At 33.6% G+C, this 20,327-nt stretch overlaps 3 protein-coding genes across 5 annotated transcripts; 2 read left to right on the forward strand and 1 right to left on the reverse strand.

Annotated features, from left to right (window-relative positions):
* Positions 1-3,083: 3,083 nt before the first annotated feature.
* LOC107031855 (60S ribosomal protein L23a-like) lies at positions 3,084-5,506 on the forward strand. Its single transcript, XM_015233343.2, has 3 exons — positions 3,084-3,225; positions 4,310-4,673; positions 5,240-5,506. Exons 1-3 carry the CDS (start codon positions 3,210-3,212, stop codon positions 5,322-5,324), a joined length of 465 nt encoding a protein of 154 aa, XP_015088829.1. The 5' UTR covers positions 3,084-3,209; the 3' UTR covers positions 5,325-5,506.
* A 1,242-nt stretch (positions 5,507-6,748) lies between these two features.
* Positions 6,749-14,081, forward strand: LOC107002554 (kinesin-like protein KIN-5B). Of its 2 annotated transcripts, none has more exons than XM_015200613.2 (24): positions 6,749-6,883; positions 7,018-7,224; positions 7,989-8,118; positions 8,228-8,383; positions 8,473-8,810; positions 8,884-9,022; positions 9,450-9,547; positions 9,623-9,779; positions 9,863-9,932; positions 10,037-10,113; positions 10,392-10,445; positions 10,550-10,630; positions 10,713-10,824; positions 10,918-11,004; positions 11,338-11,513; positions 11,610-11,771; positions 11,845-11,952; positions 12,061-12,219; positions 12,309-12,392; positions 12,468-12,673; positions 13,035-13,136; positions 13,216-13,325; positions 13,414-13,565; positions 13,661-14,081. In XM_015200613.2, the coding sequence occupies exons 2-24, from the start codon at positions 7,046-7,048 to the stop codon at positions 13,856-13,858; spliced, it is 3,135 nt and encodes a 1,044-aa protein (XP_015056099.1). In that variant the 5' UTR covers positions 6,749-6,883; positions 7,018-7,045; the 3' UTR covers positions 13,859-14,081. The 2 variants fall into 2 exon arrangements, with proteins under 2 accessions (XP_015056099.1, XP_015056101.1); XM_015200615.2 differs by having other exon boundaries at positions 6,750-6,883; positions 7,021-7,224.
* A 186-nt stretch (positions 14,082-14,267) lies between these two features.
* On the reverse strand, positions 14,268-19,503 carry LOC107002555 (ras-related protein RABE1c-like). Of its 2 annotated transcripts, none has more exons than XM_015200617.2 (9): positions 19,434-19,503; positions 19,128-19,239; positions 17,724-17,796; positions 17,231-17,331; positions 15,677-15,742; positions 15,246-15,343; positions 15,072-15,134; positions 14,899-14,991; positions 14,268-14,685 (listed from the first exon to the last, which is right to left on the reverse strand). In XM_015200617.2, the coding sequence occupies exons 2-9, from the start codon at positions 19,198-19,200 to the stop codon at positions 14,602-14,604; spliced, it is 651 nt and encodes a 216-aa protein (XP_015056103.1). In that variant the 5' UTR covers positions 19,201-19,239; positions 19,434-19,503; the 3' UTR covers positions 14,268-14,601. The 2 variants fall into 2 exon arrangements, with proteins under 2 accessions (XP_015056103.1, XP_015056102.1); XM_015200616.2 differs by having other exon boundaries at positions 19,311-19,452.
* Between the last annotated feature and the right edge of the window lie 824 nt (positions 19,504-20,327).

The raw sequence follows: 20,327 nt of genomic DNA on the forward strand, positions 1-20,327 counted from the left end.
AAGTTGATTAAAAATTAATCTAACTTAATTTCTCTATAATATATAATAAGTCAAATAGAGTTGTATTAAATAAATTGAAGCAAAGAGTTTTCATCAAGTAAGGAATGCCTCATTGCACATACGCTGACTTTGGTTAATTTGTCAACCAATTCTTATAATTATTTTTAATTTAATTAGTGCTTCATCAAATACTCACTTAATTTTTTTTTAATTAAGAAACGGAATGTTGTAATCAACGTGCACAAATCATTATGAATTGAATATGGAATTCAAATATTTAATTAGCAAGCTTTGGTAATTAAACTCATATTAAAAATTGACATTTAACCCCTAAATGTTCTTTCCTTATTGATGTGTTTATTTAGCTCATAATTTGTTTTATAGATTAGCCTACTATTTTCTTCGTTCATTTTTACTAGTCATTTTATTGACTTGATATTTTTCCTTCAAGTAACCATTCATTAAGCGTTTATTTTACTAATTCCTTTTTTATAGTTATTTAGTGGTAATGATAATATTGGTTAAAAAAATTATTTATCTTGATTCGTTGTATTGATAAGTTGTTATATATTTATTATTTTATATTAAAAATTAGTAAAAGAAAAAACGAAAAGTATTTTGTAGGAGATATTTGTTAGCTAACATGATTGTTGTCTTGTTTTGGTAAACAAATGACTTTAATCTTTTGTTGTATTAATTTCTTTCGTAGCTTATTTTTATTTAATATATTCTTTGCTATCTTTTATTTTTTTTTAAAATGATTATTTAATATTTAATTTATATTAAAATTTAATTTAATTCAATATCATATATTATAAATTTATTTTTTTAGCGCCCTCAGTAAAACTTTCGTCACTAACCTATGTAGATTAAATGATTGATTTAAGATATCATTATCAATCCAAATGCTGTCACAATGCATCAATCTTCCTCATCATAATGGAATGCCCATAACATGTGTAGCACAACATTGTTATAAAATAATTTTGGTCGGTATATTCTGATAAGGACTACTCAATTTATATCATCATTTCCACTATATAATGAACAAACCTATTATTTATTTTTAAAAATAATTGAAGTTCCTAGGTCAAGGAAGTTACTTTTTTAAAAAAAAAAAATTATATAAGATTTATTAGTATTTAAATCTTATAACTGGAATGAAAAAGACGGCTTTACATAAATAACAAAATGTCGGTTAATGAGTACTAAAACTATATTAGAAACCTAAAAGATAATTTTAAGAAATATATTTCCCCCTTTTTTTTTAAAACAAAAAAAAACAGTTGTGGTTTTCCAATTTGGCTTTGCTTGCTAGATAGCAGCAAATGCCTCTCCTTGTGAACTAAAAAAATTAAAAAAGTTTAGATTATTTTTTTATTATACTTTATCAAAGAGATACTTGTACGAAAATTACATTTTTAATTAGCAAAATTACGTGATTAAGCAAATATATACTAGTTAATTAGTTATCATAGCTATAATTTTAGTTAATTATCATTTGCGACTATATTTAGTGATAATCACGTGGACTATATGAGTTTCAAGTTTGTTAATTCAAACTTTTTATAATTTTCGTGTAATATAATTTGTATAATTGTTTAAAGTTTACATGTTTATGTTTGTATAAATTTGTTATTTCGAGTTTATATAAAAATAACCCAATTATGCAAACATACCTACAAATTATACAAATGCACCCAATAATTATACAAACCCACAAATTATACAAACACGCGAATTATACAAACAAGACAACTTGAATTATACCTACAACCCGTAAATATGCAAACTATAGCTACGAAACATAATTAAATTTATTATAGTGGTTATTTGCGAAATTTCCCTTAACAATACACTATTTGGTGTTGATGTATATATAGATTCATGATTTAACTTGAATTAAATCAGTTTTAAGACCAAATTTACTGTAATGCAAACATTATGAATTTAAACTTGATTATGCTAAAATATTAATGTGTTTTTGCATATTTATTTAAATTTTATATTAAAAAATTAGGAATTTGGATAAACCCGCCAAAAAAGGTTATATACGTCTTTGTGTTAGATGTTACTTCTTTTTGTTCTCTCTCGTGCATTTCTTTTCAATATCTTTTTTTCTCTTCAATATATATATATATATATATATATATACATATATATATATATATGTATATATATATAAGGTCTTACAAAAAGGGGAATATTTTAATGGAGTTTCTTGATGTTATTCATCTGTTTGTGTCATACGTTGAAAGATTATTCTAAAAAATATTATGTAAAATTTACCGTTTGCTAGTATTTATCTATTAGATATTTTTTTCTTTTAATCCAAAATAAGAATAATATTATGTATCACTAACCAGATCATTACAAAAAACTGGATTGATATAAAATTAATAATTATTTTGAGTTCCACGCGACACTAATTTTATGTGAGATTTTTCGTGTGGGGCTATTAAATTGGAAGATAAAAAAGTTATTACACAAATTAGTGTTAATTATTTGATATATAAAGTAATCTTTTTTTAGATAAACGTATTTCTAATTAAAACACGTGATATCTCTGGAAAATAGAGTTGAAATTCAAAGGATTGACTAGAGATATGAGATATGGATGATTTTTATGTGATTTAAAAAATAGACAGTTAAAAAATAAGGAGCTATTTATGAGGTTCAAACCTTTATAAGTTCAAAACCAAAAAATGACATAATGTTCAAAAACTTGTCAAAGTTTAAGAGCCGAGGAACGATTTATGAAATTCAAACATAATATTTTAAAACTGATGAATGATTTCATATAATTCAAACTTTACGCAAATGAAAAAATCAACGAATAATTCATGTGATTCAATTCTTTCTAATTTTTTTGGTCATATGCCTGCCTTAAGCAAGGTTTTTTTTTTTGTTCAAATTTTATTTTTGCATTATAGTATGGCTATTTCTTATTATTTTCCAAACGATGACTAAAAACTCATAGCAGACTCGAAAACGGGTCATTCCATCTAACTCTTACACAAACCATTTTAAGCCCAAAATTTACCATAATTGGGCTTCCACTGATTTAATTTTGGGCCTTAAAATAACGGGCCTAAGTTAACAAGTGATGCAAAGCTCAGCCTCAATACAAATAAAGTCATCTTCATCTCCAAAACCCTAATCAGCAGCTTCTGTCAGTTCGTGTTGGATTTTTCGCATTGTATTCAGCTATGGCTCCAGCTAAAGGTATACTTTTTGCTCTACTTGATCTCATGCTGTCAATTTTCTGTTATTCGCTATATTTTACTCCAATTATCGATAGATTTAGAGACCATGCGGTATGAGTCTGCTTGTGTTGTTAGAAATGTGAAAAATATTTTCTAGCGTTTGGTGTTTCTCTTAGCTTTTTGGCAGGACAGAAGGTATTGAACTCTTTGTTTTTGTTTTTTAATCAGAGTTTGTGAGTATGAATTCATTGATTACGTAGAGATAGATATTCGGTAGTCCTAATTTGTCTTAAAAGAACAAATAAATAGTGATAGTGAAAATAAGATCCCGGTAGCGCATAATCGGTATTGATTTTCTTATAACAATGTTTACGATTAGCTCGTGATTTAGGCATTGATGAACTTGTTGCTGTTATGGTACATTTTTATGGCTAGATTTTTGCTGGTTAAAAGTTCTCTTTTCTGTTATTGAAGGGGGATATAGGGTGGGAGTGAGACGTGGCTTGGTATAGGTTGGGGCATGCATGTTTGATTTTGTTGAATAGAGGCTGGTGTTATTGAGTTTTTGCTTCCTGTCCGCAAATCAATAGACTGCCATCAGTGATCATCTTCCTTTGTTTGTTTTTTTGGAAAAAAATTTGATTACCTGGGGCATGTATGTTTATTTTGTTGAATAGAGGCTGGTGTTATTGAGTTTTTGCTGCATTTTTTTAATACCAATAGACTGCCATTAGTGATCATCTTCCCTTTGTCTTTTTATGGAAAAGAATTTATTACCTGGGTTTCAATAAAGGCTGGTGTTATTAGTTTTTGCTGCCACTTTTTTGATACCAATAGACTGCCATTAGTCTTAAGAAGCATAATTGAATAGATAACTTGAAATGTTGCAACGTTGAGGATTTACTTGTTTTGCGAGATTATTTGGACTTAGTTGCATCTTAGACATGCTCCTAATTAGTAATTACCATGAGGAGGAACTTCTCTATGACTTTTTAGTTTGGAAATTGGATGTTGGATTCTTGGATTTGTTGTGTGTTGTTACTGTACTGGCATAGATCCTGCAACTTGATTCTGTTAATGTAATTCTAATTTCTTATTTGCAGCGGACTTAACAAAAAAGAAAGACCCCAAAGCCCAGGCTGTCAAGGCTGCCAAGGCTGTTAAGTCGGGATCAACCTTTAAGAAGAAGTCAAGTAAGATAAGGACAAAAGTTACTTTCCATCGACCTAAGACATTGAAGAAGGATAGGAATCCCAAGTACCCTCGCATTAGTGCACCTGGAAGGAACAGACTTGATCAGTACCAGGTTCTAAAATGTCCTCTTACGACCGAGTCTGCAATGAAGAAGATTGAGGACAACAATACCCTTGTTTTCATTGTTGACATTCATGCTGACAAGAAGAAGATAAAAGATGCAGTGAAGAAAATGTATGACATCCAGATAAAGAAAGTTAATACCTTGATCAGGTTATACCCTGCATTTTTTCTCATATGTTTTTTGCTCTACTCGTTTAGCACTTGTTTTGTGACTGACTCTTGTTTTTTAAAGATCATCATGTATCTGTTTTTAGATTGTTTTGCTTGATGATGTATCTCTTGAAATTGTACCAAATCTTGATCCTGTTGCATGAAACCACATCCTTGTTTCAATTCAATTATATAATTGTTATTTACTAATGTCTCTATATTAATCCAAATAGGTAAAATATTGGCATGATTAACCTTGAGGTTGAGGGGGTGAATTAATGGTGTTTTATTTGACATGCTGTAGGAATCAAATTTGTATGCTAACAAGTCCCTGTTTTTACTATTGAATATTGTTATGTGTTTTGGGCAATTGGCCAGTTAGATTATTTGCTAAATAGTATATTTTTTTCAGAAGCTGTATTTTGATTATATACTGTAACAGAAAATTTAGCTGCATTTCTTGTGAAATTTTAAGTTTGCCTGTTTCTTCTTGTATCCTGTGTGTATGCTTTTACTGGTAACTTATGCCTGTCTTCGCTAATCTACTTTCCTTCGTCCTTGTACAGGCCCGATGGGACAAAGAAGGCTTATGTGAGGTTGACACCTGACTATGATGCTTTGGATGTGGCCAACAAAATTGGAATTATCTAAATCGATTACCTAGTTTTGAATATTTCTGTCAGCCTTAAGTCTTTATATGAGTTCTATGGAAACTTTTGAACGGAAGTTCCTTGGTTTATTCATTTTGAATATTGAGTTTCAGCTATGTACTTTGTTCCATATAGTCAGGCAAGCTTCTTTTCACATATTTATTTTAAGCATTTTAACTTCAAGCTTCTATGTCTTTTTGATACAGCCTCGTTACCTCCACATCCACAATGAAGGTTTGTGTATGTTCTACCCTCGCATTGAGTGTGTTTGTAACTTTCAAGCTTCCAAGTTCTTACTCCTAACTACGCAGTTGTCAAGTCAACAACAGTACATGTCTGTTCGATGAAATGTGCAGTGTACTATTGTAGTATTAGTGTTAGTAAGTATTGCCATTGTTGAGATGGAGAGAAACTCAGTTACATCGCTAAAATAACAATTGAATTTTCGTTGCTGATGTGACTTTTTTCCTCCAGTTTTTGGTATTTAATGATATTACAGGGAGAGGATTTTTTGACATTTCAAACTAGTTAATAATCTGAAAATGATTTCGTACAAAATTATGTAGGTGTTTGGATGATACTCAAGTGAAATTAAAAAAAAGGAGTATTTGAAGCTCAGTAAAAGTTTATGAAAGATATCGTAACACATAATCCTTAAACTGCATACGTTACGCCCTTTATATATGTAACGGCTAAAACATTTTTGCCTTTTAAAATCATTGTCCGTCTGATTCATTGTAGCCAAATGCATATTTTACTAGAGTTGAATTTCTGCAACTTTTCAACATAACTTTATGATAACAATAAAGCAAAAAAGAGATTATTTAGTGTAATTTCGATGTCTTTTATTCTCCTATAAAATCAAATTGCTTCTCTCCCTCTCCGATTTTGAGGATATAGTGGTTGATTGAGAATTTGAAGGTAGCTGATACACCATTGTTTTAATACGAGACTATGAAGTCAAAGAGGAGGTATGTATTTGGTTGATCTGATAAGTTCTGCGTTAAATTAGTTTTATTTTCGTTGGATTTTTGTTTAGTTGAGTTCACTAATAAAAAATAAGTATTTTTCACGAAATAAATGGTTCAAATCAAACTTTTAAATGATATTGAGTACTATAAGTCTATGTCTCTACGACCACATATGGAAGTCCAAATCAAACATTCATGAAAACTCGAGAGATTCCGGACTAAAAATCTCGTGAGCCATGAAAATGAAAAAAATGTTTTTTTCACCCATAAAAAAATACAATATTTCGATTCTAAGTAATCAATAGACAATTATAGTGCTATGAGCTGTTTACTCTTTTTACATTTATGTACTTTCCTTTCCAGTGATCCGTAAAAGTGAAAAAGGGAAAAAAAATAAATCTCCATTTTGAATTTTACGTAAACGGGGGCCCGCCCCGCCCACCTGTACCCATTTTATTCAAAAAGTAGTAGCCGTTTGAAACATCATATAGTACTACATTTCCCAAAGACCAATAATACTCAAATCAAATTATAGCGTAATTCAAGCGGAGCTTTCGATTCGAGTTTTTCTTTCTTTCATAGTTGCCTGGTGAGAAAACATTTTTTTTTTCTTAATTTTGGTTTGTTTAGCTGACTCGAACTAATTTGAGATTGAAACGTAATTATTAATGATTGATTATTTGAATTTGATAGCTTATTTCTGTTGTTTGATTTGTTTCTCAGCAGTAGATTTGGGGGGATTGCAGATATCATGTCGTTAACACCAGATGTAAATCGGAAAGTTGGTGTCGGAGTAGCTCCATCTCCATCGCCGTTTTTTACACCTAGACCGGAACGGAGGAGAGGACCGGATCCCAGAGGGATTGATTACGGATCTAATCGGTTGGATAAAGATAAAGAGGTCAATGTCCAAGTTCTGGTTAGATGCAGGTGCGAGTTCATCTACTCACTCTTTAGTGTGTGGTTTGGAAGACGCGAACTGATTCTATATCAATTTATGCTGTTTAGTGTGCTAATTTCATACTTTTGTGCCTTCCTGTAATTTGCATTTGGATGTGTCTGATTATTTACTGCTGCTTTTTTTTTTCCTAAAATAAGACTGATTCTTTAATAAAATTGGGAAATGTTAACAGAAATGAAGAAAGTTCCATTTGTGTTTCTGTTTCCCTTAGTTTTTATCTGGTATAGTTTGCTTCTTGCTCCTCTTTGCAATAATGCTGAGCGAATTGGGACTTGTGACAGCTTATTATAGCTAACAATTAGTGTTGTTCCTTTTCTATGGGATCAAAATCAAGATATTTTAATTTTATATATGATGCTTCTGTTTTTCTGTGCTTACATGGATTTGCTAAAACAAGTGTGAGCTCTGGTCAATAGTGTCAGTTTTACGATGAGTATATCCTTCAGTACCTGAAATTTAACCAAGATGAAACATTTCCTAGTCACAAAAACTGCCTCTAAACAGATCAAGGAAAATAGGTCCACGGCATGATTTAAATCACCTTTACATGATGAGTCACCTGTTCAAAAATTTGTGCTTATAAAACTGAATGTGAAAAATATAGCTCATCATGCACATCAGTGGCTTGTGAATGATGTATTGTTGTGCATGGTCGGTCAATGTTGTAACACACTAGTTTCAAGCAAAAGAAATGCTTCATTTTTCATTTGGCTAATCTTAGTTGTTGTTTTAGGCCGTTGAATGATGATGAGCAAAGGATAAATGTTCCAAAGGCCATAACATGTAATGAAAGCAAAAGAGAAATTTCTATTGTACAAAATGTAGCTAATAAGCAAGTAGACAAAGTCTTCACGTTTGACAAGGTACAGTTCCCTTGTTTTTATAGTAGCTTGATTTTTGGTCATTAAATTGATGGTTGACATGCTCTACATGTTAGAATTACAATCGGCTTAAAAAAATGCTATTTACCAGGTTTTTGGCCCTAAAGCACAGCAAAGATCAATATATGATCAAGCCATTTCGCCCATAGTTAAGGAAGTTCTTGATGGATTTAATTGCACTGTATTTGCATACGGGCAGACTGGTACAGGAAAAACATATACAATGGAAGGAGGGATGAGGAATAAGGTATTAAGTGGTTCACTCACTCTACACCATAGCATCTTTCACTTCGATCTATCCTGGTCCTTAAATCTTGTTCTTTTGTTATGTCATAGGCTGGTGAATTACCAGCTGAAGCAGGTATAATTCCAAGGGCAGTTCGACAAATTTTTGATACACTTGAAGCGCAACATGCAGACTACAGCATGAAAGTGACCTTTTGGGAACTATACAATGAGGAAATCATTGACTTGCTAGCTTCAGAAGAGCCCTCAAAGTTTTCAGAAGAGAGACAAAGGAAGCCCATATCCCTCATGGAGGATGGAAAAGGTTTAGTTGTAGTGAGGGGCCTTGAGGAAGAAGCTGTTTACAGTGCAAATGACATTTATAACCTCCTGGAACGAGGAGCAGCTAGGAGGCGCACAGCAGACACTCTATTAAACAAGCGAAGCAGGTAGGACCTATTAGCATTCATTGATTCAAAAAGTAAATGGGAGCAAATATTTAAAGATGCTCTTCTTCTGCAGTCGCTCTCACTCTGTATTTAGCATAACTATTCATGTCAAAGAAATGACTGTTGGAGATGAGGAGCTCATTAAGTGTGGCAAGCTCAATCTTGTTGATTTAGCAGGATCAGAAAATATTTCTCGATCAGGCGCCCGAGAGGTATGATATTAGTATCACAGATTTTGCACTTAAATGATCACTTGCTGTTGTTATACAACAGTTCAGTGCTGTAAGAATGCAAAATATCTACCTGAAGTGTCAATATCCATAAGCTGAACCTAACTTTAGTTTGCGGAGAGGAAATTATACTCCCATGACTTACAGGAGTAGCAGATGTCAAATTAGCGCTGGGAAAATTTACGCTTAGGCGTGACATAAAAGTAATACGGGGAAGCTTTTTTACATAAACTATCTCTCAAGCTATCCAAGTAACTGTTAAACTGAATGACAAATTAGCCCTGAGAAACGCTTCGAAATAATTGTGTCTTTCTTCTGGAGTGGTGGTAACAAGTCCTGGACCGCATTTACTGCATTAACCTTAATGAAGGGAACCCAGCTCATAACATATATATCTTCTTGAACTCAGGGCCGTGCAAGAGAAGCTGGAGAAATCAACAAGAGTTTGCTTACTCTTGGTCGTGTCATAACAGCTTTGGTTGAACACTCCATTCATGTACCTTACAGGTTTGTGCCAAGAAACACTTCTTTTGGTGTTCTCCCTTTTCTCCCTTTTAAATATTCTTATTTTTTATTACACAGGGATAGTAAGCTCACAAGACTACTGCGAGATTCACTTGGAGGAAAAACAAAAACTTGTATCATTGCAACAATTTCTCCCTCCGCCCACTGTCTCGAAGAAACTTTAAGCACTCTAGATTATGCACACCGTGCTAAAAACATCAAAAACAAACCGGAGGTTCTACTGTGATTCTTTTGCTTAAAGTATTTTCTATTTGAAGTCATATATGTAAATTGGGCGGAAAAATCTCTGTATTTCAGGCTAACCAGAGAATGTCCAAGGCAGTGCTGCTCAAAGATCTATATTTGGAATTAGAAAGGATGAAACAAGGTATGTTACTGCACTTCGTTTATCATTTTTTTCCCTGTTTTCTTTGTTTTTCTACTAGGATACTGAATTTACCAGTTGTGTCATTTGCCTTATCATCAAATCAGATGTCCGAGCTGCAAGAGAAAAGAATGGAGTTTATGTTCCTCATGAAAGATTCTTGCAGGATGAAGCGGAAAAGAAGGTATATGTCCTCAGATTAGCTCGCAACTTCTAATAATAATTAACTCAGACGGGATCATCTGTGAGTTTATCTGACCGCAGTACGATTTCCCCTTGTGTAGAAAATTGGCCTTCAACCAGAGATTATAGTTTAGTCTTAAATTATTTTGTTCTGGACTACAGACCTCAATATATTTGGAATTAAATCGTGCAAGATTGGACAATTCTCTGGGTCTCAAGGACTTTCCTAGCCCTTTCTGATTTATTTAAATTTTAAATTTTCATTGTTGTATCTTATAGGCAAAGAATGAGAAAATAGAGCAGCTGGAGATTGATCTAAACATTAGTGAAAAGGTAAATTTTGGCATTGTGTTTGCTTTTACTTTATTTGTTAAAGCTTATAAGACCCAAAATTATTTGATATATGCACTTACTGGATGCTTCCCTTCACTCAACAGCAAGTTGATAAATTCCGTGAGCTTTATCTTAGTGAGCAAGAAGAAAAATTGAACCTCAAAGCTGAACTCAAAGAATGCCAGGTAATCCTAAAGAAGAAGCTTATGAATCATGCATATTGCATCTTTTTCAGATAATAATTTGTATGTTCCAAATATTGCGCAGGCGAATCTGGAAAATAGTAAAAAGGCATTACATGAGCTTCAAGAGAATTACAGGATTGCTATTTCAACACTGAAGGAAAAAGAGTTGATTATTTCTAAACAGATACATTCAGGTATCTGAAGCAATAAGCCTTTTACAAATGATTTTTTCTTCATATGACCTTTACCTATCATCATTATGTGATTATTCCATGACTTGAGAACAGAAAATTGTCTGATTGATTGTGCAAAGGACTTGCGGAAAAATTTGCAGAATGCATCAGAAGATATAACTTCACTTTTTGCAAGAATAGGTACTCTTGGATTTTTGTTCGTCTACATTTCTTGCTGGCATTATATTTTGTATCTATATTCCACTGATGGTAAACTATCAACTCTTCAGGAATAAAAAATTTAGCAGCCTTTAGATTATACATGTTAGCATAGATCACACCCTTTTAATGTTTAAGGCTGTGCTAAAGAAGTTAAATGATCTCTCTATTTTTTGACTCTTCCCTATTATTAGCAGCAATATATTGGGCCTTCCAGGATTGCAACCCTTTTTTCATATTTCGATGTAAACTGAACGTGTCAATTTTTATATATAAGCAAGGTGTGCATTCTTCTGAAGGTTCTATTTAACACAGATCACAAAGACAAGCTGGAAGCAGATAATCAAAATCTGCTACGTACGTTTGGTTCACGGCTTGATGATAGTTTAAATGACCTGCATAAGGTTATTCACGGGTTGACATCCCAGCAACAGCAGCAATTAAGAGGCATGGAGGAGCATGTCAACTCATTTCTTGCCAGCAAATATGATGTAAGATATTAATTCTGAGCTTTGTACTGACCTTTAGCCCTTCCAAGGTCATTCATTGAGGAAGTGAATACCCTTTTAATGCATACCACCAACCAGGTAACTAAGGTCATGGAATCAAAGATCAATAAAATGACTCAGACGTACACTTCTGGCATGACAAGCTTGAAGGAGCTTGTTGATGTGTTGCAGTTGGAAGCTTCTTCTGATTTGGACCAGATCAAGTCTACAATATCATCTCAAGCTACCACAGTTGAGAAGGTAAGAAGTGTCAGTTTCTGATGAATTGTTGATATTAGGTTACTTAAATTAAGCGAGAATCTTTGCAATGCAGTTCCTTGCAGCTGCATCTTTAGAGGCGAAAGATTTTGTTTGTGATATTAAGAATTCTCTGGACGAACAAAGACAAATACTAGATTGGTCTGCTAAACAACAAGAAGAGGTTAGTCAAATTTTTCCCCTTGTTTATTTTCACAAGAATCATGTGTACAGCCTCATTATGTTTTTTATTTACTGAAACATAGAACTGAACATATCATGAATTTCACAGGGTCTTCGTCGAAGCCTTGTTTCAGCAGAGTTAATTTCTCAGGCAACTGTAAACTTCTTTGATGATCTCCATCAACGTGCTTCTGAAGTGATGAAACTTCTAGATAAGAGCAATATTAGTACAGCTGACCAACTACAAAAGTTTGAGAAGGAATTCAAGGTTAAGGAGACAGAAGTGACTCAACTATGTTCAACCAATAACTAAGTGCCTCCAGGAGGCTAAAATCTCTCTTTTTCTCCTTGTTGCAGGAAGAGTCGCTTAAAGAAGAAAATTCAGCTCTTGAGAAAATTGCTGCAATACTGGCAACTCTAACAACTAAAAAAGCAGCTATGGTGAGTTTGTTGCATCTCTTATCATGCATGACGCTCGATAAAAGATTTATTCATCACGAAATATTTAATTGTCAGGTGTCAGAGGCGTCAAGAAACTTCCAGGATTCTAGTGCAAAAGAAAATAAGCAGCTGTTCGAAGAATTATCAGGTGTCCAGCTGGTTTCAGCTAGTGCAAAGCAAAAACTGAATGGATACATAAATGAGGTGAAACGAAATTTCTTGGAAGACACATTCATGAACTCAGAAAATAGACTTACTTTGGAAAATTGCCTACAAGAATGGTAAGCTTTCTGTTCTTTTTATGGCCTGATTTTTCATTTTGAAGGAAGACAAGTTAGTTACCGGCAAAGTAAGTTTAGAAGAAAGAGAGAGGGTTTTGACATCGGAGTGATAACACTGCTATATATGAACAAACCAACAGAAACACTTGAAATTTGTCAAATAACAGTTTCAAAGATTGGATCATCCATAATGAAGTGTTTGAATACATAAACAAGCTACTGTGAAGAATTTTTGGTCTTGGAACACTGAAATCCTCTCTAAAAAAAAATTAGGATGAGAAGATAGTTGGTTTGGTTGGAAAGACTCGCAAGAAGTTCTTTGCAACAGAAACTCATTGTTTTTTTGTTTCTTCTCATTTAGCACAAACAAGGTGGATAACCTGAATGGACAATTGGGAGAAACTCAATTAGGAGTCCATCAAATTCTTGCAAACAATCTTGCGGATATAGAACACATTTCACGGTAAGTTCTCACTTGCAACCTGTTTCAGGTTTCTGTTATTTGTTATTTGAATTCTAATTCTTTAATCTCCCCTCAACAGGGAAAGCTCCACCAGAATTGGCTGTGCATATAACAAAGTTCTCTCTACTTCCTCATCTGTGGACGAGAATGTTGAAGCCCATAGTCGTGACTTGCAGACTTCTTTCAATGGTATCTGAATCTTCTGGATACAGATTATGATCCTCTCCCCCCTCAAACTGAGATTTTTTCACTTAACAAAGTTATCATGTATTTACAGATTCTTTTACAATGGACATGGAACACAAGAAAAGAATCGAGTCAACGAGTAGCATCTGCCTGAATCAGCTGAACTCTACTCAACAGAACCATGGTGATTGTATCTCAGATATACAATGTACAGCAGAACAATGCCTCCAAAAAGACTACATGGTATATTAGCTTAGGACTTTTGAGTTGTATGATTTTGAAGTTCTATTCCCTGTTTTGCTGCATTCTAGTTTATTGAGCAATAATTTTGTGGACAGGTTGATATGTGCACTGATAAGACACCAATGAAGCGAGCCATACAAATTCCGAGCCTTTCATTCATTGAAGATATGAGAACAGTGATATCTAAAGTTAGTTCAGAGAATGAATCGAAGTGGAGTAGTGCTGAGGGCAAGAATCAGAGGCAATGTAATGGAGTATCACCCAATAGAACTCCATTTGCAGATGTCAATTGATTGACATTATTAGATTAGAAGGATTGCCATCTCTGTGAACCATTCTTATGTGCACTCATCTACTGATGAGTGATGAATAGATATTTTCCCCAACTATAACTGTTGTTGAATCCTCATATTGTTCTATAATTTATGAAATTTATAAACCTAATTCGCTTGGCTTGTTTTGTAAAATAAGTTATGTAGTATTTTACAGAAATGGAAGGTATGCCATATGTTCTTAATCATTTTTAGGAGGGGGGAGGGTAGAATATGGGATTGTATATATGCTGCACTTTATGTTGTGAAATATTATGATACAAAATATATAAGCTTTTGTCAGTAAAATATTGTTCGTCATTTCAATATCTGTTAGCCACCTAAAATCAATCCGTTTCTTCATGTTTGTTGCTGAATTCAGAAACAGAAATATGTGAACAGTATATATTAAACCTTTTATCATTTTAGAAGTAACTTAATTGTTTTCGGATGGTCAAATGTCTACTTGATTTCCATCTCGATCACTTGTTTCCCCTTTTCTCTAACAACAGTGTTATCCAGTCGAAGAACACTCAGAGAAGGCTGGATAAAAAGGACGACAAACAGCTCTTCCAGTTCTCTTGTAAGCCAGAAATAATAAACAAGAAATATAATATAGCTTCCACAAAGTATGTCATGGCAAAGATTAATTTGTCCTCCCATCCAACGGTAACTTAAAGAGTTTAATGTATTCTCCATCATCCTATTTTTATCCCACCAATCTATTAAGAACCACAGCAAGCTGATTTTTGGGCAGATTGAGCACCTCCTGCTGTCTGGTCGGGTTGATTAATCTTGATGGTCTGAGGCTGCAACGTTCAGGAAAGCATGAATCAGTACGTACACTCAACAAGTGCTAGGAGAAATCTCCCGGCAAAGATTTTGCCCTTGTAGATCAAAACAGATTAACCAACAGATTAACCATAATCACCAATCTCAGTAGATGAGTTACAAAAAATGTTTTTCCTAATCAATAAACAGAAAGGGAAAGGGGATTGACTCTACAAAGTAGAAACTAATACCTCAGCCTTTGAGTCAGATTCAGCAATTCTTTGCTTTATATCCCGGGCTATTGAAAAGAAAGCCTCCTGAACATTCATATTCGTTTTGGCACTCTGCACGAAAAATATCACTAGAACCTAAGTATGAATGCTACCGGCAAATAGCTCCAATGCTCAAAATCAGTTCCACTTACAGTCTCAAAGAATTTAATGCCATATTCATCAGCTAGTGCTTGACCTTTGGATGTAGGAACAGCCTATAGAAGGCTTATAACAAGTGAGACAACAATAGCAAAGCAAGGCCATATATACAGATATGAGCAAATAAATGGTGAACAAAAGGATAGCGAGAGAGATAGAGAGAACACCCGTTTGCTTTCATCCATATCAGCCTTGTTTCCCACAAGTATTTTGTTGACATTGTCAGAAGCATGTTGTTCAATGTTCCGGATCCAATTCCTGATGTCTAAACAATAGCAAGTGTTACTCTTGAGTTGAACCAATGCAAATACTACTCTAATTTGTTTAAAGGAACTTCACATAATATGAACTATGAAGAAGAGAGGCATACCACAAATAATACAAGGCAAACAAATATATTTCAGAGAATGGTAAGCCTGCTAAGAGGTTGGAGGATCTTTCTAAGCTCAAATATATCTAAGTACATGACTGGACCCTCACCATTAATCCTACCCTGGGTTTACAGGACAAAACCATCATCTAAAAAGCAAGAAAAAACACTCCGTATCCAGATTGAAAAGTCCTACTCCAAGCATCTCTATAAACTAGTGGAACTTACTGTTAAAAGATGACTCATCAGTCACATCATATACCAGCAAGATACCCATGGCTCCGCGGTAGTAAGCTGCACGAGAAGCAAAGTACTAAAGATATTAACAGGTTGAAATTCTAAAAAGAAGCAAATTGATAGGTGACTGAAAGAAAGATAATTAACAAAGAAGACAGCATAGCATTCCGGCAAACATTGTTAAGAACAATCTCCTAATAAGAGCATAAGTAGCTCCATAACCTTTCAAGACACTTATCTTAGCATAATTATAAATAATAATGAACAACTCAACAGGTCAACATTTATTCCAGTATGCCTGTCTCCGAATCTCATATATGCTCCTACATTCTTAATACTCAAACAAAGGAAATTGCAAAAGTTCAAAGTATTATAAGCAACCTATTCCATGGAGTTGGAGCAACCACAACAGTCAAAGTCGTGTTGCAATACATGGAGCAAACACTCCCAGTTATTGTTGTCGTTTTGGTATTCTCCCTAACTTAGTTTCTAAATGATGGTAAACCTAAGTATCAGAAAGTAAAACATTATTTTATGGAATTCCTGTATATTTATCAGAACAAAACTCTTGAATAGTAGTAAGGTATGGCCTATTCTTGATGCAAAATGCAGTTGACTTCAAGATAAGTGATAGTTCTCTTTTACAAAGGCATAATATTCTCTCAGCTGACCACAGAAACCTCCATTACCAGAAGAGAAGGCTGAGTATTCATGTAAGGCTATATGCTCAGGTTAAAGGCAGCATACAGATGACCTATGTTGCTCGAATTCTTCAAAATCCTTGTCGCCTCCATGTCGACACGACATGGGTGTGGGATCCACAACGGATTTGGTAACTTATCATGGGTGCTTTGACTACGTCTTTGACCGAGAAGTATAGATTGATTGAGAATTTGGTTTGATCTTTGGGTTTATGTCACACACACACACACACACACACACATATATATATATATATTACACAAGATATCATATGAACATAATATTGGATGTTTATATGGAATTAAGATGTACTCCCTCCGTTTCAAAAAGGATGGCCTAATTTGACTTGGAACGGAGTTTAAGAAAAGAAAGAAGACTTTTTAATCTTGTGGTTCTAAATCAAAGTTATGTCAAATATACCAAAATGCCCTTTAATCTTTTGGTCTTAAACATGCCACGTGGAAAGTTAAGTTAAAGTGTTGCCAAAAAAGGAAAGGGGTCATTCTTTTTGAAACAGACTAAAAAGGAAATAGGGTCATTCTTTTTTAAACAGAGGGAGTATTAGTTTTAGTTCCATACCTTTATCTAATCAAAATACCTAACTTTTTTTTAAGAATAACTGGTAACATGAATCAAGATATATACTTAATATATCGGAATATACATTTATTGGCCGTATCTCAGCACCAGTGTTCACTCTTGAATCCATACGCCCGAATCCTAAAATTTATGTGATGAAGAATCTCATTTTTAGATCCGCACCCGAGTCTAAGCAACTTAACAGATGCCTGACTTGTTCTATGTTTCAGGCAAATGATTAATAGCAAACACATACATGCATACCAGTTGTAATTGTTCGGAACCGCTCCTGGCCAGCAGTATCCCAAATTTGCAGTTTGATTCGCTTGCCGTCAAGTTCTACGGTCTTTATCTTGAAATCAATGCTGTGAAAAGAAATTACTTGCATTAGAACCAATTGCAGAAAAATAAAAAATAGAGAACCTTTAAGAATCCTTACTCATAAAGACTTGATAGAGACCATTAGAATTCTCAATCTTGCTGGAGACCACATCATTGAACTTTTTTCTGATTTACATTTAATTTTAAGAGGTTCTCTCATGCTATAAAATAAGAAATCCTATATCATTGTGAAGTTTCACTTCTATTACAAGTTTACAACAACATACCCGATGTAGTCCCACAAAGTGGGGTGGGGGTTTCACTTCTATTACATTCCCAAACTTTTCTTTATGTTTGAAATACAAGCAGTTAATGAAAAATACCAAAAAAATAAAAATGAAAACAGCAGAGAGTCAAGAAATGAGAGGAGAACTACCCAATAGTGGTAATGAAGCTGGTGGTGAAGGATCCATCCGAGAAACGTAAAAGAAGGCAACTTTTACCCACACCTGAGAATTCAAACATATGTTGGAGATGATAAAAATCAGAAAGACCAAATAAGTAATAAAAACATCATGTTCATCATATCAACAGATCAATTAATCGACCAATTTGAGAATAGTTATTGAGCTATTCTCACTTTACCCTCAGCAGTCAACCTTCAAATGGAAATTTCTAGGAGTTCCTACACAGAAAGAGTTTAATAGAAGACCAAGTGTGTTAACAGATGTCGAAGATTGAGCTTGGTGAGAAATATTGGTCTAAACATTTGCTGGGGATATACTATCATGATATCAGTAGCATTCTAGAGTTCACCGGCAGTGTGGTTCCTTGACTTGTTCCAATGAGCACTATCGTGCTTGAGGAGATTTTTCCAATATTCTTATCGACCAAGTCATCTACTTGGTGAAATGAGAGAAGAGCTATAGGGGGTGGGAATTACAGAAGCAGCTCTTTTTGACATGCTAACGATTTTCCAAGACCTTCAATTCGAAAACTCTCTAGTGCTAATGATAGCTCAAGGGAAAAAAAAAAAGAAAGCACTATGTTTATCTTCACTTCCATTATCTTCTGGTTACTGGTTATCTATCGATTTGTGGTAGTCTTTTATCTCTTAGTTTGGAACAGAGTCCTAATTATTTTTAAGAGTTTTGACTTGAGGAAAAAGGTTGCTGATTTATGAAGGGGAGCACTAATGGACGAAAGGATCAAGAAATGACATAAATCAGTTTGTAAGTCCACACCTTATGTGCCTCATATACAATCAACATAGGCATGGCATAATATGGTGCTTACAGTGTGCACATTGAAAATAGTTAATGTAACATAGAGAAATGCAGTACAAAAGTATTTTTCGCTAGATCACTCCCATAAATTCAAGGATATCAATGCACCTAGTTGTTAAAGTTGTACTACCTTTAAACTTAAGTTCAGAAGTCTTCATCCCTGTCCTTACTTACATTTCTCGATAGATAGGCTTTCCATCAGATACAATTTGAACTAACCTTTTTCTCAGTATTAAAGTCATAGATAGTAGAATTAATGAACTAACGCCCCACAGACCAACTCATTCCATCTCAAATGCAAGATAACCAATAAAATTTGAATAAACTCTCAATAGCTAAGTAATTTAAAAGTTCAGAAATCCTTCTTCCCTGGATTAGCTTACATCACATAGATTTTTGTGCTAGCAGTTTACAGTATTTCAACTATGATTCAGCCAGCCAGCCAGCCAGCAAGCAACTGGCAATAAATGCTCACACAAAGTAGAATCAATCATTTTAACAAAACAACCAAAAAAAAATTGAATTAATCAAGGAAAATGAGAACAAAAAGTTACCGCTATCGCCGATCAAGAGTAATTTGATGAGGTGATCGTAATCGGCACGAGCTCTAGCAGGTGGAGCAGCCATTTCGTCTCACCAATCCAGGAAAATGATGAATTACAAACCCTAAATAAAGTTTGTAAAATTGAACAAAATCAAATTCATAGATATATAGATGTATAAATACAAATACGTACCGGATCGGAGAACAAGTTGAAAATAGAATGGAGATCTAACAGTTTAAGGGGAAACAAAATTCAAATTTTAGTCTCTCAGCACTCAACTAGCACGGCACTGGTCCGTTATTGAGTTTCGTTTACCTTATTTTCTTATTCTCCCTTTGACTTTTCACGACTTAATTTTAATCACCATCCTTTTATTTTATTTTATATCCATAATCCAATCAACATTAAACATAAATACATATTAGAGTATATAAAAGTAGATATCCTTATTTTGTTATACTAAAATTTGTTGCCAACTAAACAATCACACCGTGTTTTACCCCTCGTTTAGATGGTTGTTATTTAAATTTTATTATATCGTATCAATTAAATTTATAGTTAAATAACGATAAAAGACTTATTTTATGAAACAATTGATTTGGTGTGTTTGTCTTGTTACCTTAATATTTCTTTTCATTTTATCTTTATCTATTATTTAATAATTGTATTTCATCTTTTACCCTACCTTTTCATAGTATCTCTATCATGTACTCTCTTTACTTTTAGGTTTATTATTCAAATCATGGTTGTGTGACATTATGTAACGACAGAGAATGATACAAACTATCTAAACATTGTATTTATCAAAACAATACAGTACGATACAATACAATATGATTCATTATGAAACAACACTTAACAACCATCCAAACAAAGTGCGGAGCGTGAGGCGAGACGTTTTACTTAGTATATGGCGAGGTGTAAGCCTTGAGATGTGGGGCGCAAGCCCTATGAATCTTTAAATTTTTAATTTACAATATAGTATAATAACACAAATCATAAAAATACTCAATAGTCTAAAATAATTACAAACATGATTAAAGAAACTCATACAAAATGAAACTTCTAATATGATTATACAAGTATAAAATAATCCAACATCTTAACCTTTTAATAATAAAAGAATCATTATTTCGAAAAAATTATTTCTATCAAACTATACAACTTACTAAAACTTACTAGTATTATAATAAATACATAATTACATCA

The sequence above is a fragment of the Solanum pennellii genome, chromosome 10, assembly GCF_001406875.1.
Source record: "Solanum pennellii chromosome 10, SPENNV200".
Taxonomy (NCBI): domain Eukaryota; kingdom Viridiplantae; phylum Streptophyta; class Magnoliopsida; order Solanales; family Solanaceae; genus Solanum; species Solanum pennellii.